At 50.6% G+C, this 17,065-nt stretch overlaps 2 protein-coding genes across 10 annotated transcripts in view; one reads left to right on the top strand and one right to left on the bottom strand.

Moving 5' to 3' along the window:
• LOC310762152 (putative cation-transporting ATPase 13A4) overlaps window positions 1–6,912 on the bottom strand; it is a 53,395-nt gene extending 46,483 nt beyond the window's left edge. For both annotated transcript variants that reach the window (XM_083612735.1, XM_083612736.1), the window contains exon 1: window positions 6,841–6,912. In XM_083612735.1, coding sequence (XP_083468861.1) covers window positions 6,841–6,903 — 63 coding nt within the window. In that variant the 5' untranslated portion in view covers window positions 6,904–6,912. The remainder of the gene's footprint in view (window positions 1–6,840) is intronic.
• A 3,749-nt stretch (window positions 6,913–10,661) lies between these two features.
• The window catches only part of OPA1 (OPA1 mitochondrial dynamin like GTPase), a 57,368-nt gene continuing 50,964 nt past the window's right edge, over window positions 10,662–17,065 (top strand). For 5 of the 8 annotated variants that reach the window (XM_083612759.1, XM_083612755.1, XM_083612757.1 and 2 more), the window contains exons 1-3: window positions 10,738–10,873; window positions 14,118–14,436; window positions 16,947–17,043. In XM_083612759.1, the coding sequence (XP_083468885.1) occupies window positions 10,845–10,873; window positions 14,118–14,436; window positions 16,947–17,043 (445 nt within the window). In that variant the 5' untranslated portion in view covers window positions 10,738–10,844. Of the gene's footprint in view, window positions 10,874–14,117; window positions 14,437–16,946; window positions 17,044–17,065 lie in introns of all 8 variants that reach the window. The other 3 variants (XM_083612752.1, XM_083612756.1, XM_083612758.1) reach the window with 3 other exon arrangements.

The raw sequence follows: 17,065 nt of genomic DNA, 5'->3' as shown, positions 1-17,065 counted from the left end.
GTGCGTAGACGCCAGAGGCTGGGACGTTCTGCGGAAAGATGAGGAGCTTTGGGGATGTAATTTCCAGCCCGATTTGGGATTCTGATAGCGGCTGCTATCTTTGTTTTGGGCGTTCCACCTCCAAGCTCCTTGAGTGAAAAGCCTATGGCATGCGCAGGCAAACTAAGGCCTGAGGGCTGGATCTGGCCCAATTGCCTTCTCAATCTGGCCCACATACAGTCCGGGAATTAGCGTGTTTTTACATGAGTAGAATGTGCCCTTCTATTTAAAATGCACCTCTGGGTTATTTGTGGGGCATAGGAATTCGTTCGTTGTTTTTTTCTTACAAAATATACTCCGGCCCCCCACAAGGTCCGAGGAACAGCAGACCGGCCCCCTGCTGAAAAAGTTTGCTGACCTCTGGCCTAAGGAGAGATTGCAGGGAGCCTCAGTGTTTGTGATTCCTGGGGGCTGAACTAGATGCCCCCCTTGGGCCCCTTTCCAACTCTGCCATCCCATGATTCCATTTCACATTTGATGTACCAACCTCGACATTTTGGCCCTGGGGAGGTGCTTCCCCTCCCCTCCCAGGTTCATATGCAATTTGAAATTGTAACCAACCCCAAGCCATAGGGATTCTGTAGGCTATGGAAAAATCACACGAGCTCCTCTCTGATTTCTGTTCATTGACCATGTGTGCATGTGAGTGATCTTATACACATCCCCACCATGTTTTCCTGGGTAGCCCTGATGTCAGGGGACTGCCATCGGAACAGGGGAGGGAGGCAGGGGGGCTGTTGGGATACAGAGAGCCTCCGAAACTCCAGAGGACCAGTACCTCTTCCAGCTATGGGAAAAGCCACACCTCCAGTGGAGAAGACAGGGAAGGGGCAAGCCAAGCAAAGAAAGGTGTGCTGGTCCCCTGGGTTTCCGTGAGGCGTGGTCCGAGTCCAGTCCGAGGTCGAGGGTGCAGCATGGAGGCTGTCCGTCAAGGCTGAAGCTGGGTCCAAGGCAGGGAGTCGGACGAGGTCAGGAGATCCGTCAGGACAGGGTGCAGGCAGGAACTGGCTACCAACAACGTTGCTCCCACAACTTGGGACTGGGGCTGGCCGGCTTTTATCTGCCCTGAGGCATAGGGCGGCCCCGGTCCACAGGTGACTCGCCTCTCCTGGCCTGGAGGCGAGCACTCCTCCTGCGGGAACTTAGTTCCCTCCGCTTCTCTGCCCTGAGCCTCTGCAGCTCAGGAGAGGCTGGAGGGTTACTGGACCCAGAGGCAACCTCAGCTTCCCCTGACGGGGCTGAGAGTGGAGCACCTGCAGGCAATGGGTCCTCCATCACCTCAGGAGCCAGAGCAGACTCAGCTGGTGCCTGCACCTGAGGATCCAGCACAGGTGAGGACCCTTCAGGCTCATGCCCCAGCCCTGGCTCAGCTGGTTCTGGAGGCCGGGAATCCTGTGCAGGCTGGGATCCCTCAGGTTCAGCATCCAAATCCGAATCCCAGGCCATCACAAAAGGGCTCAAGGATGCTGCTGAGAGTCCCAGCCCCTCACCTCGCCAGGCTGGCCAGGAAGGAAGCACGCCCCTTCCGTCACCCAGCTTGCGCAGAGGGGTGAAACGCAAGGAGGGGAGGAGGAGGCTTGGGGTGCCGAAGTTCTTATGTTGGGGGGGAGAAGCCAGAAGGGGCCGCTCCCGGATTCTGCAAGTGACTGAGACGGACATGAACTTTGTGGATCTGCACTGTAAATAGTTTGCCCAATAAAACTTGTAAAAGACAGGTTGGAATCCTGCCTGGCTACTCACGAGCAACCACCACCAGCATCTGACACCTGACAATACTAAGAAGGGAGCTTTGGAAATTAACGGGAAAGAGCAGGCAGATAAGAGGAAGAGCGTCTGTCTGGCATGCAGAAGGATCCAGGTTCAGTTCCTGATGGCTTCTCCACGTAGAGCTGCACCCCTATTTTCCTAACTGTGTTGTAACCATTTGCATATGTCAATCACAATCGGAGGAAGGCACCCTTCCTGCGTTCCCCGGGTCAAATGAAAAATGCATGGAATCTGCATGAATCTGCTTCTTTGAGCAGGTGTCTTTCAGACCTCTTGACGTGGAGGAGATTGAGAGACCATCCTGCCCCAGAAGCAGCTTGGGGCATGGAGCAGAAGAGCATAAGAGAAGCCGGCAGAATCAGGCCAGCGGCCCATCCTGGCCAGCATCCTGTTCACACAGTGGCTGACGGAGGCACAGCAAAGCCCTCGTGGCTAGTAGCCTTCAACAGCCACGAATTTGCCTAATCCTCTTCTCTCTTCTCTTTGGCGATCCCTTGTAGCCAAGTAAGATTGTCTTCCATAAACACGTTTTTAACAGTGAGTCCGTAAGTGACTGTGGAAGCCAATTCTGGATCCACACGTCCTTCTACAATGGGGACATAGGTTTCTGGACGGGAGTTGATCCCCGTGTGGATTTGCCAAGCGTGCCTTCTTCTTAGCATGTTTCTTCCTTGCGTCCTGAGTTTGAGCGTCTTCAAAGCCCATGACACCTTTGGTCAAGGCTGTTCTCCAACTAGAGCGCTCAGAGGCAAGTGTTTCCCAGTTGTCCATGCTTATACTACATTTTTTTAGATTTGCCTTGAGACAGTCTGTAAACCTCTTTTGTTCATAAGATACCCAGGCTGATGTCCATCACTGCTTCTAGTGGGAGGGAGTTCCAGAGTTTCACTATGTGTAGCAAGAAGGAGCACTGTATCTGTCTTCCCCACCACCACAAGAAGTTGAGAGGGAACGACAGAAAAACTGCAAATCCAGGCTCAGTATCTGCTTATGACTTGGCAAGTGACGGAGTTTTTGAGAGGCAGAGGCAAATGCCAGCGTGAAGGCAATACTCTGCATGGCAGATACTCTTTCTGCCCCTCCTTCCCCACCTGCCACAATCCTGCCGCCCTCCAGCCGCAGCAGAGCAACACCCGTCCTTAACTTGGCCGGCTCTCCATCCGGCCGCAAAGATGATTAAAACGACCAAAAGGAAACAGTTGCGTAATCTGCATCATTCCTTTGGCTCACAGCTTGTGGGCTAAGCACATGCCACAGACTGCTGAGTAATACCAAACCCAGAAAGAAACAACTACCCAAAAACCATAAACATTTTTAATCCAGTTTTTGCACGAAACTGTGCGGTCGATGGGTTGGCAGAACGGCTGCCTGCTGCAGTTGCAGGACTTGCGGGTTCGCCAGAGACCCCGATGGCATGTCTTCGAGGAAAACCAAGTGGGAGTTTAGCCCACGAAATGAGCCACGTCTGAAACTGCAGCAGACACCGGGGGGGGGGGCAAGGTTTTAAAGGCTGAGGGCCGTATTGACTCCTGGTCAATCCTCGGGGGGCCGGCATGCCAAACAGGCATGGCAAGAGCGGCAGTTCTCCCAAGAGACTTCCAAAAGGCTTTCCCGTCGGCTCTTATGCACCACTTTAAAATCGCTCTTTTCATTATTAAATTCAGTTTATGCTACCACCGTCATTAATTACAAAGCTCCTGGAGTTTATCCAATCTCTTGGCACACCCTAAAATATGTCAGTCCCTGCTCACAATCTAACAGACGTAACACAAGAGGAAAAAGGAATCAGGAGGAAAGAGGAAAACAGGCACTGGGAGTACTTCTCCACACAGAACATAGTTACAGATAGGTAGCCGTGTTGGTCTGTCATAGTCAAAACAAAACAAAACAAAATTGAAGTGTTCTCCTACTGGTTTCTCTTTCTTGTGATTCTTGATGTCCGATTTATGTCCGTTTATTCAATCTCCCAGGACATTCTATACAAGATCTCAAAGTAGCTGTATTACTACAAAGGAATTTCAGAAATAGACTGGAAAGAGAAGCTGCTGAATTGCAACTCATTACCAAACTTAAAACCATGGAGAGACCTGGTCTGAACAAAGACATTGGATTCTTATCTCATTATACATGACAAAGCCATTCTTCACCTTCTCACCCCTTGCTTTTTCCTGTAAGACCTATTGCAGTCGTTAAGAGTCGTCAACAGGCTCATCACAGCTATCTGCCAATCACCCATTCCCACCACCCTTCTGAGTAATACCCCTCCCCACCTTCTCACTATATAGAAGGATCTGGCAACTTCTGTTTCAGTGTATCTGAAGAAGTGTGCATGCACACGAAAGCTCATACCAAGAACTAACTTAGTTGGTCTTTAAGGTGCTACTGGAAGAAAAAAAAATTTTTTTTTGTTTTGACACAGAACATAGTTAAGCACATGGGAGATCCTAAACACATGGGAGATCCTATATCTGACCCACCCAGAATTCAGGACTCTGCGTGGCACAGTGAGGAGCTGTGGTGGCTTGAGGGTTTTCGTGACAGTCCTGGCATTTTCAGGGCACTTGGAAACGATGGTGTAACCTCTCGCCCATCTTGGCCTGCCAGCCTCTCACCCAATGGGCCTGTGAGACTGTTTGGGGGCAAGCCATGCCCACCTGCCCCACACGGTGCCATGCAGGTAAGGGCAGGGCTTGGAACTGCTTCTAGAGCACTGGCAGGGCTGTCTGAAGCACATGCGGCGCCGGGGTGCAAAGATCCGCCTGGTGCCCCCCCCCGGTTGCCCAGTCCCAAGCGTGCAGGAGGGCATAGCCGGCCAGTCGCCTCAGCGTCTCGCTGGCTCGGTCGCCCCTGAACTCGCAGCGCAGAGCCACCCGCAGCAGAGGATCCCGCAGCGGCACTCCAACGGATGGACAGGCTCTTCCCTGGACTCAACTCTCAGGCCCCGGACTCTCGGCCTGGTACCCCTGAGAGCCCGGCGCCCGTGTGCCCCACACCCCTAGCGCCTATGGGTAAGACGGCCCTGATCCCTGGGCAACTAGCTGGTCTTGGGGAGCTTCTGGGGCGCTGCACAAAGCAGGAACCCAGCACTAGGCAGGAAACGGGGTCTCTGCCATTTTCTTCTGCCTGTGCCAAGTCAGCGGCCGAGCCCTCCTCCCTCTCCCTGCCCCAAAGGGACACTGCAGGGCTGGCGTTTCAAGCAGCAGTGTTTGTCCATCAGCATTTTGCAAGCAAAGCCTAGCGGCTCCCACTCTCTGTAGTCATGAAGCCCCCGCAGGGCCGGATGGAAAGCAGAGGCAGGTGGAAACCAGGGAGGGTCTCTTGAACAGAGCTCCCACCACCACCACCAATCGCCTACTTTTCCATTTTTGGGGGGGGGGGCAGGAGCAGACCTTTTTGCTCTCCAAAGCCTTTTAAACTTTTGCAGTCTAGCCTCTGATCCTTTGACTCCGACGTTCTCCATTGCTGTTCATCTTCTTTCCACTTCCTTTTACAGTCTGTTTTTCACTGTTGTTGGAAACGCGACTTTCCCCCCCAAATCAGTGGAACCAGCTCAACAGGAGGAGCAGCAGCGGGCATCCCTGTGGTTGCCAGAGATGAGGATGTACGACTCACAACATTACTTGATGTTACCGCTTTGGAGGAACAGCCGTCGGGGTGAGTCCTGCTGGTTCAGTCACTTGCCGTGACTCACTCCGGAGTCAGTTAGGGACGAAAGGGTGAGAGCGCCTCTTTGCAAGCACAGCAGCCCGGAGGAGAACCAGGACCTCCGCTCCTGCTCCTTCCATTTTTCAAAACAGACTTTGTTTCTAAGGACGCTCTTAGCGTCAGGTCCACGGAAACGCAAGGCTTATGTGACCAGCCTCCTAGGAGAGGATGCAACCCAGAGGTTTGTACAGGAGAATTGTAGAGTTGGTAGGGACCCTCAGGGGCCATCTAGTCCAACCCCCAGCAATGCAGGAAACATCCAACTGAAGCATCCATGACAGACAGCCATCCGTCTGATTTCAGTTTGGATTCCTGCCCGCAGGTACATTTGCCCAGGACCGCAGCCATAATCCCTCTGGGCAATGATTATGATTGTGTTGAAAGATGTCTGGAGAAATTAACCCTTCAAAGGGACTGCTGCTGCTGCTGCTGTACAAGACAGGACGCGGCCAGGAACGGGCAGCAGGCGCTGTCTTGGGAGCTGCCCATGGGAAGCAAAGCAGAGCTAACGCAGGACTGCTGCTAAGTTAGAAACTTAGTATTCCCAGAAGGGTTTTGGTTCAGGAGCCTCCATGGGGAAAGCTTTAAGCCGAATGTGTTCCACATATTTAACATAATGTTCTGCGCCACCCCAATTTCTGAGCCGAGAGATAATCCAGGGTTCAAGGCACTTTACCTGGGTTCAGTTTCCTTGGAACGAAAGACCCTGCGGTGCCTTTAGGATATCTGGTTTTATCTGCACGCAGATACAACCTGAGCATAGGATGTAGTCCCAGCTTTGGGTCCAGCGCAGAGCAAGCAAGTCTCTGTCTCCTGCTCCCAGCTCTGCTCACTCACAACTCTCTGGATCTTATTCTCCTACCTAGCAGACAGGTGAGGGGGTGGAGGCCCCTCCTTCAGTCCTATCTCTTGCAACCTGGCTCATTCTTTGGGGATGCTGAGGGGGACGTCCAGGAGTCAACTAAGGCCACCGCCTTACAAAGAAAATGGCCTGACTAATTCAGCAACTTCCTCTGAGAGTCCATCGCCTTCCTCCCCTGTCAAACAGCTCTTACTGTCAGAAGGTTTAATCGCAATCTCCTTTCCTGTAACTTGAAGCCCTGGGTTCAAGTCCTGCCCACCAGAGCAGAAGGAAACACTTGTCAACAAAAGCAGCTGGCAAAAGACAGCTTTCCCCTTTCCGTTTCCAAGCTCCCATTGGCTCCCTGCTCGCTTCTGTTAGAGGGGGACTCATAGAATGGCAGCGTTGGGTGGGAACCCTGAGGGTCATCCAGCCCAACCCGCTGCAACACACCCAACTCGCTTGCACTTTTAGTGTCTGGGACTCACCATTTCAGCCTCTTCTCCCTCGTTGAGCAAAGCCTGGTGGTTCCCTCCATGTTTCCTCCCCATGGGAAGCTGCCTCCAAGTATTCCCCAGACTCTCTCCAGGGTCACTGTCACTGCTGCAAGCCTTGCCAGGACACCAGGGATGGGTCACCCCTTATATGCCAAGGAAGCTTGCTAGGGACACACCTTCCTCCAGACAGACAGCTCCACCCCATGGCTCCAGGTAGGATCCACCTGGCCCTCCTGGCCCGTCCTGCTCTGGCATTCGCTGCCGGAAGATCCTTGGCCCGTTCAGAGAGAGCGCTGGAGGTGGGGAGACGGAGCCCAGCTGCATTCTTCTGCTGGGGACAGGCCAAAAAAGGGGAGTGCTTCGCCAGGAAAGATTATGGGATTTCTCTGAGCCGGGCAGCGTGTTTGTCAGAAGCAGAAAAGCAGGTCTTGATTGATCGCCGTCTCTCTCTCTCTGTACAAATGAACTTTGCCAAGTGCTGCCAAACTTTGGCAGGGCTCAGCGACCGAGAGAGACCCACCTCCTCAGCGGGGCGAAAGGAGACGGAAAAGGGAGCAGGAGAGGAAGAGAAGTTCATGCGATGGTTCCTGGCACGGAGAAAGGGGACAGAGAAACCTTTTCCTCCATCTCTCCTAACAGTAGAGCTCATGGGCATCCCATGAAGTCGAATGGTGGAAGATTCACTCCTTCGCACATGCAGAGTTAAATGGTGGAACTCCTTGCCACAGGAGGCAGGGCTGGTCACCAACTTGGATGGCTTTAAAAGAGGATGAGACGAATTCATGGAGGAGAGAGATGTCTGCGGCTCTGGGCCCTGATGGCTCTGCTCTGCCTCCACAGTCGGGGCAGCGATGCTTCTGAATCCCATTACCTGGAATCCACAGGAGAGAAGAGTTGCTCTCGCACTCGGAGCCTGCTTGAGAACGTAAGAAGAGCCTGCAGGATCAGGCCAAAGGAGCTGCGTTCCGTCTAGCATCCAGTTCTCAGACTGGCCAACCAGATGCCAGTTGTGGGAAACTCACAAGCAGGATCTGAGCACAATAAAACACTGGTTTGCTACGATTGCAGCTCTTTGGTCAAGGTTTCTTTACTTTCTTTGTTACAGGAATCAGGTGGTGATTATAAAGGTAAAGGTAAAGGGACCCCTGACCATTAGGTCCAGTCGTGACCGACTCTGGGGTTGCGGCGCTCATCTCGCTTCACAGGCCGGGGGAGCCGGCGTACAGCTTCCGGGTCATGTGGCCAGCAGGACTAAGCCGCTTCTGGCGAACCAGAGCAGCGCATGGAAACGCCGTTTACCTTCCCGCCAGAGCGGTACCTATTTATCTACTTGCACTTTGACGTGCTTTCGAACTGCTAGGTTGGCAGGAGCAGAGACTGAGCAACGGGAGCTCACCCCATCGCGGGGATTCAAACCGCCAATCAGCAAGTCCTAGGCCCTGTGGTTTAACCCACAGCGCCACCCGCATCCCTATAGTGATTATACATATATATAAATATGTATACATGTGTGTGTGTGAATGATGGATTTATACAAGCCAGACCATACTATATGCTGAAGGCACTTCCCTTCTGTGTGCCGTGCTTCATAATTTGTATAAATCAATAGGGACAAATGTCAGGTTCTGCACTTAGGCAGGAAGAACCACAAGCACAAATACAGTGGTACCTCGGGAGGCAAACGGGATCTGTTCCGGAATGGAACGTAAGACACGACAGCGCGTCTGCGCGTGTCATGTTTCGCTGCTTCCGCGCATGCGCAGGACGTCATTTTGACCGTCTGCGCATGCGCAAGCGGCAAAACCCAGAAGTAATGCGCTCCGTAATTCTGGGTTGCCGCAGAGCATAACCCGAAAGCGCTCAACCTGAAGCACATTTAACCCGAGGTATGACTGTATAGGATGGGGGACACTTGGCTTACTAGCAGTACATGTGAAAAAGATTTAGGAGTCTTGGGGGACCCCAAGCTGAACATGAGTCAGCAGCGTGATGCAGCAGCAAGGAAAGCTAATGCTCTTCTAGGCAGCATCAACCGAAGTCTAGTGTCTGGCAAAAATGTATAAAACAGGGTCAAACATATGCTGGAAATGTAAAGAAAAAGAAGGTACTTTTTATCATATGGGGTGGGAATGTAGAGAAGTTTAAAAAAAATGGGAATTGATATATAATGAATTGATAAAAAAAAATTTAAATGACATTTGTAAAGAAACCTGAAGCATTTTTGTTAGAGATTGTAGGACAAGACCTGCCCCCAAAACCAAAGAATCTACAACAGCGGCAAGAATCTTGTTAGCACAAGATGGAAGAATGAGGAAATCCCAGCGAAAGAACAGTGGCAAGAAAAACTGATGAGCTATGTGGAATTGGCTAAGTTGACATACAAACTGTGTCATAAGGACAACCGTGACATCAAGGAAGAATGGGACCTTTCTACAAATTATCCAAAAAGACAACAAAACAACTTGGACTCCTTGGCAGGTTTTGAATAAACATCCACAAAGTTATCAGTTGAATATATGATAGCTAAGGCAACGATATGTACAATTTTGCAATATGCAGAGGATAATATGTGCAAAGAATCCAGGGAGGGGAGCTGAGGGAGTTCTTGGGGGGGGAGAGGGAGGGGGAAAAGGGGGGAAAATGTAATTGATTGATAATTTGTTTGCTAAAATTGTTCAATAAAAATATTTTTTTTTAAAAAAAACCAAAAGTCTAGTGTCCGGATCAACAGAAGTCATAGTGTCCCACCATAATAATAATAATTTAAACAAAAACAATCTTATTAACAACAACAGCAATAACAATAATAATAATTTATTATTTGTTGTTGTTGTTTAGTCGTTTTGTCCGTCTCTTCGTGACCCCCTGGACCAGAGCACGCCAGGCCCTCCTGTCTTCCACTGCCTCCCGCAGCTTGGTCAAACTCATGCTGGTAGCTTCAAGAACACTGTCCAACCATCTCGTCCTCTGTCGTCCCCTTCCTCTTGCGCCCTCCATTTTTCCCAACATCAGGGTCTTCTCTTCTCATGAGGTGGCCAAAGTCTTGGAGCCTCAGCTTCAGGATCTGTCCTTCCAGTGAGCTCTCAGGGCTGATTTCCTTCAGAATGGAGAGGTTTGATCTTCTTGCAGTCCATGGGACTCTCAAGAGTCTCCTCCAGCACCAGAATTCAAAAGCATCCATTCTTCGACGATCAGCCTTCTTTATGGTCCAGCTCTCACTTCCATACATCACTACTGGGAAAACCATAGCTTTTACTATACGGACCTTTGTTGGCAAGGTGATGTCTCTACTTTTTAAGATGCTGTCATTGCTTTCTCATTGCTTTTCTCCCAAGAAGCAGGCGCCTTTTAATTTCGTGGCTGCTGTCACCATCTGCAGTGATCATGGAGCCCAAGAAAGTAAAATCTCTCACTGCCTCCATTTCTTCCCCTTCTATTTGCCAGGAGGTGATGGGACCAGTGAATATATTAATAATATATATTATTATATTATATTGTTATTGAATAACTTACTATTATTATATTATATTATTTTATTATTATTTATTAAATTATTATTATTATTATTATTACTACTACTACTATTATTTCCCCCTCTCTTCTGCCCGTTTCCTCCTCCGTCCCGAGGGCAGGACTCGAACTCGCGGCTTGCAGGGGGGAGGATCCCGCCTTTCCGGCGGCGAGAGGCTCTGCCAGGGGAGGAGCACCGAGCACCACGTGATCCTTCCAGCCCCTCCCCTTACCCCGCCCTCTCCGCCTTGTTCCCCGCCACCGCCCCTTCCCGTCCGCGGCGTCGCCCCTCTGTCCTTCGTGAGTCTATGTCCCCGCGGCCTGAGGGGGCGGAGTCTCCTTGGCGGCGCGGTGTCCCCCTCAAAGCGCTCCGCCCGCCCCTTCCGCTTCCGGGCGGCGGAACCTTGTGGCGGGCGTCGGCGGCGGCGTGTTTTGGGCGGCGCACTGGGCGAGGGAGCCCCTTGGCGGGAGGGAGAGACGCCGGGATGTGGAGGAGCAGCGCCCGCGCCGCCTGGTGAGACGGAGGGAAGGGAGGGAGGGAGGGGGCGGCCTCCCGGGCGGGCTGCTGCGGGGAGAGGGAGCCGGAGGCCTCAGGTCGCCATGAAGCGCCCCGCCGGGCGGCGACCTTGGGGCCCCGACAGCGGCCTCCCTGGCGGTGGGGGGCTGGGGGGGTGGAATGGCTCCCCGCGCCCCTCCCTCCCTCCCTGCCCCTGAGGGGGTGAATGCGCCCCCCGGGACTCCCGCAGCCCGGGGAGGGAAGCCTTCCATATCTGAGGAATATGAATATTAAAATGCAATATTTGGTGCAAGCCACCCAGAGGGGCTGGGTAGAAAGAATAAATTACTATTTAGGATGATGATGATGGAGAATCATGGATAAGAAATTTAACAGGGAGAAATGTAAGGTATTGCACTTGGGCAAAAAGAATGAGAGGCACAAATACAAGATGGGGGACACCTGGCTTGAGAGCAGTACATGTGAAAAGGATCTAGGAGTCTTGGTTGACCACAAACTTGACATGAGCCAACAGTGTGACGCGGCAGCTAAAAAAGCCAATGCAATTCTGGGCTGCATCAATAGGAGTATAGCATCTAGATCAAGGGAAGTAATAGTGCCACTGTATTCTGCTCTGGTCAGACCTCACCTGGAGTACTGTGTCCAGTTCTGGGCACCACAGTTCAAGAAGGACATTGACAAACTGGAACGTGTCCAGAGGAGGGCAACCAAAATGGTCAAAGGCCTGGAAACGATGCCTTATGAGGAACGGCTAAGGGAGCTGGGCATGTTTAGCCTGGAGAAGAGGAGGTTAAGGGGTGATATGATAGCCATGTTCAAATATATAAAAGATGTCACATAGAGGAGGGAGAAAGGCTGTTTTCTGCTGCTCCAGAGAAGCGGACACGGAGCAATGGATCCAAACTACAAGAAAGAAGATTCCACCTAAACATTAGGAAGAACTTCCTGACAGTAAGGGCTGTTTGACAGTGGAATTTGCTGCCAAGGAGTGTGGTGGAGTCTCCTTCTTTGGAGGTCTTTAAGCAGAGGCTTGACAACCATATGTCAGGAGTGCTCTGATGGTGTTTCCTGCTTGGCAGGGGGTTGGATTCGATGGCCCTTGTGGTCTCTTCCAACTCTATGATTCTATGAAGAATAAGGACTTTATCATTTATACCCCGCCCCTCGGGCCGCATGCACTTCCTATATCAGGCAAACTCCAGCCCTCCAGATGTTTGGGATCATAGCTGTCAACTTATAGATTTGAGAATAAGGGATCAGCAACCAAAATAAGGGGTTTTGGCTTAGCTTATACAGGAATCCGGCACTGATGGAGCAGTGCTGCTTTTGCTGCCACTAAGTGTGTTTTGCAGGGGGTTGGACTAGATGATCCTAAGGGTCTACAACTCCAACCAAAGAAGAGGGGCAGACAAAACTGATGAACGACGTCAAGATGGCAAAGCTTACAGGCAGAATTAGAAACCTGGAAGAGGACCTCTTTCATAAAGAATGGGGAAAGTTTATAATTTAGTTGAAAAGCTGTTGTAAAGAGTTGCATACATTGGTAGGATTGACAAAGAACTTGTAGTAAAAATTTGAACTATGGATGGACAAATGATTTATAAAAATAGAGTTAGGAAAGGGGTGCAGAGGGGGAAATCACTACATTAAGATGCTGCACTGGTTGGAGGGGATGCTAAGCAGCACGTCGGGGCTGCTGTCATCCTGGCGCGAGGAGTTCCATCGGCTCTTCCCCATCCGAGAGAGAGGGAGGGAGAGAGACTCTTGCCCACGCCGCCCCGTGAGCCCGGCATGAGGCGGCTGCGGTGCCGCCGCGGCCGCTGAAGCAACACCCTTCTGCATCCCTCCCCATCCCCTCCTCTTCCTCCTCCCTCAGGCCACCTCCTTAGCTGCTGCTGCCACCTCCGGCTTCCCCTGGCAGCGCGGCAGAAGTCTCGCAAGAGAGGGGCTGCCTGCCCGCCTGCTGCTGCGCGCACTCTTCATGGCGGAGGACCCCGAGCTGGGCAAGCATGAAACCCAGGAAATTTAAAGGACATCATCAATAAGGGACAGCAGTGGGACACGGCACTGGGATAAGGGAGTTTCCTGCCAAATAAGGGACGGCTGACAGCTATGTTTGGGACTACAGTTTCCATCATCCCTGACCACTGGACCTGTAAGCTAGGGATGATGGGAATTGTAGTCCCAAACATCCGGAGGGCTGGAGTTTGCCGATGCCTGTCCTATATGAAGGCAGGGTGTTTTTTGCTGCTGTTCTTATGTTATGCATTTTGTGCTTTTACGGTGGAAACCTCCCTGTGGTCTTTGGACGAAGGGCAGCATATAAATTTAACGAATGACCATGATAGAGCCATAGAATTGAGGAGTTGGGAGGGGCCCCCGGGGGTTCCTCCCAGCCACAACAGCGGATGCCTCCCGTCTATATAATAATAATAATAAGTAATAGTAATAATTTATTATTCCCAGCATCGGCGTGCCTGCTTTCCTCACACCTCTGCAGCAAGGAAGCAGCTGGTCCCAAGTTGCAGTGACATCTTCTTTATTTAGCCAATGCACGATTGAAAGGAACTTTCTGTGTTTCGGTGGCCATTGAATCGGGAGTTTTATAAAGACTTTAATCTCGCTGTGATGTTCCTGTAGCAGCAAAAGCACGTGGCTGTGTTTTCCTCATGTCCGGCCAGCTACACGAGGGCCATGTAGCAGCTTACCTCATTCCTTACTGCTTAGGACCTAACAATTGAACTGCTGTGTTATGATGTAGGTTTCAGTATTGGTTAGGTACTGTACCTTAACCACGATGTACGTAGATGATAACATAGGATGATCACTTGCGTGCTTCTCCATACGCATAAGTTGCTGATCCCAGGATTTCACAGAGACTTGGGTGAGGACTCTGAAACCTGTGATCTGTGCTCATGTGAAGGATGCTGAGGAGACCCTCAGCAGAGAGAGCAATTTCCACAATCCCATGTAGTTATGTGTTGGTGCAGCAAGCCTTGCCCTTTGCTCCGTTCCCAATACTCCCCCCCCCCCCCCGCCTTGCAACCTGCTACTGAAAATCTTGTGCTACTTTTTGGGAGTCAGCAGCTGGTGGTTGAGGGACAGCTGGGGGGTGCTCAGAAGAATGGGATGCTGATGTGCAGGGTCTGTTTTGAGTAGTTCTGCGGGTGGGAGATTAGAATCTTGATTAAGGCTGGAACAGCGTTGCACGTGCAAATAAGTTCTTTGTCTTCTCCTTCAGCGTTGTCTGTCAACACCTAGCAAATGGGACCTATGGAGTCAGAGGGAAGTCGCCGCTGCAGAAACTGCATCTCGTTTCCCGGAGTATTCATCATTCCCGCCACCCTCTTTCCAGATTTCAAAGGCTGCCGTTACGGATCTCAGCGCAGCCGTTCTCTGCTCTTAATCACCTTCCCTTGCGCAGCAGCAAACTCCTCCTTGTAAAGCATGGATCCCAACCCCACAGGACCTTTTGGCTAGCCAGAGTGGCTTCCAGGCTTCTAAAGCTTCGCTATCTCGTCTTAGGATCTGCTGTGGGCGGTGGCTACACAGCCAAAAAGGTACTTAGCTCTGGAGTAGTGACTGGTTTGTGGCATCCGTACGGTGTGTTGGCACAGTGACTCTAGACTCATTGTCTGAAGAACTAAAGGTTTGGGGATGGACAATACACAGTTGTTGATCTAAGGCAAGGAAGTTGCTTCATAGAAAGTAAGATCAGCTACCTTAGTGACAGACTCTGGCAGGATTTTTTAAAGTGCCTTCAGGGAGTGCCTTTTTCACAGGTGCAGTTGAGCAGTTCGGCTCAGTTGCTGACAGCCGTGCAAGAATCCTTGGACTGCCAAGGGAAGTTGCCTGTGGTTGAGTAACAGTGGAACCCTTGGCCAGGTTGGAACCCCAAGATTGGCCCTGATCTAGGAAGTGGGTTGTCACCTTGCAAACAAAGTCTTATGCAAATGGTGCAAAAGGACAATGAAAGAGTTACCAAATTCCTAGCTGATATTCCTTCAGATCCGTGAGTGGAATAGGGTTGCTTTTCAGTGTGGGAAAGCCCCAGCCTTTGCTCCAACCCTCGTCAAATGTGTGCCAGCCCCTTTCTTTTCCTGGGGGCTCTCCTTGCTCCAGGCCTCTAGATCAGTGTTTCCCAAACTTGGGTTGCCAGCTGTTTTTTGGACTACAACTCCCATCATCTGTAGCTAGCAGGACCAGTGGTCAGGGATGTTGGGAATTGTAGTTCAGAAACAGCTGGAGACCTAAGTTTACCCTTTCTTCCCTTTCCTGCATGTGAAGCATCTGTAGAAGTGGTTAAATCCTCTGGAGTGTTGCTGCTACTTTCTGAATGGGGAAGCCCCCTTGCCTCCTGCTCCAAGCTGTCGTGGCATCTCCTAATTTGAGGTGTGCTGCAAGGAGCAACTTGGTTTTGATGGTGGTGGAATCATGAAAGATGTGCAGAGGTTGAAGTTGGGAAGGAGGAAGTTTTTTATTCTCTCTCCCAATTATACTCCCTGAAACAGACACAGCTCAGGATTAAAGCAGCTGGATAAGCCGATTATGGTTCTTATCACCAGGTGGTTATTGTGGCTGATGAGATGATTTGCAAATTACAGGAGGGCAAAGATCTTTCGAGGGCTATGAGCTGCCCTATTCTACTTGTGCGTCTGCCTCACTGTGCCGTCAGGGCTCTTTCACCTATGAATTCTAGCTGCCTGTATTATGTTTCTTCTGCAACACAGCTCATAGTTACTCACAGCAGTACCAAAGCACTGGAAATCTAGCATTTCTGTTAGCAAAACAATATGGTTGTATTATGCACATTAACTTATCAGTAAAGCAAACACACTCCAATCTACAATTATTGTGCAGTTCAAACACACAGTAATTTGCAAAGTAGTTTATTGGGGAGAGCTGCTGAGCAGACAGAACCCCTCAGGGAAGGAGATTCCTCACCAGGGGCAAAAAGGCACAGCTTGGTTTGACTGGTTTTCTTCACAGCAGCACAAGGAGCAGATGGATGTCTGCCCAAAGGCTGGCAACCTCTAGGCAGCTGCTGCTGCTGCTGCTGCTGCCATGGTTTCAACCGCGAGAAAGGCAGGGCCAGCCAGGTGGTCTTACTCAGCCTTGGGTGAGGAGCACTGATCATATGGAGCTCAGTGAGAAGCCAGTCAACGAAACAGAGGTGGAGCCTGTGAGGTGAGCACCCACCTGGGGCTCTTTGTTGGCCCTTGTCCTGATCAAAGGCACCTCTGCCCGTTTTGCATGTGAAGTTCCCAGACTCAAAAGGCAACTTGAAAAGGGACATGGTGCTGACAAATTACTTTTTAAAAACATAAATGCAACCCATTGAAATTGAAATTTTGAAATTGAAATACTTTATTGTCACTTGTACAACTTGCATACAGTGAGATTACACAAGCACACACACCCCAGCTCTCTTAGTCTTAATTCCCCTCGTTTACTGGCGCATACCCACCAAACCTGAAAGTCAGTTGCCCTGTTGTTATCTTTTCACTCAGCAGCCTAACAGCCCATGGATAGAAGCTGTTCTTTACCCTGTTGGTGTGACTAATCATGCTTCTGTATCTTCTGCCTGAGGGCAGAAAAGAGGGGACACTTTCTATTGCAGACCGGTAGAAGGAGATCATCAAATGTTGGTTGACATCGTTCTTTCACAAAACTCTGAGGAGATGGAGTCTCTGTTGGGCTTTCTTAACCACCTGGGTTGTATTGACATATGACAATATGTCATATGACAAGACAGGGTATTCTGACTAAATATTAGGAAGAAATTTCTGTTTGAGAGTGGAATGGACTCTCTCGGAAGGTGGTGGGTTCACCTTCCTTGGAGGTTTTCAAGCAGAGGTTGGGTGGCCATCTGTCAGGGATGCTTCAGTTGAGATTCCTGCATTGTAGGGGGTTGGACTAGATGGCCGCAAGGGTCCCATTCCAATTCTGTTATTCAATCAAAAGGCTGGAGGAAGGAACAGTCTTGTACCCTGCAGACTTGCAGTTTTGTTCTAGTCATTGTAGTAGCTAATGCAAAAGTTTGTTGATGTCTTTCTCACTTCTCATTTAGACATATGACCAATGGAAGGAGATGGTGCCTGATCTGACCGAGTACAAGTGGATTATTCCTGACTTCATATGGGAACTTGATGAATACGTTGACTTCGGTTGGTGCTGGCTTTTCATTTT

Source organism: Podarcis filfolensis, assembly GCF_964270895.1.
Source record: "Podarcis filfolensis genome assembly, chromosome: 5".
Lineage (NCBI taxonomy): Eukaryota > Metazoa > Chordata > Lepidosauria > Squamata > Lacertidae > Podarcis > Podarcis filfolensis.
Note: the sequence above shows the minus strand (reverse complement) of the source record. Positions and strands in the feature narration are given on the sequence as shown.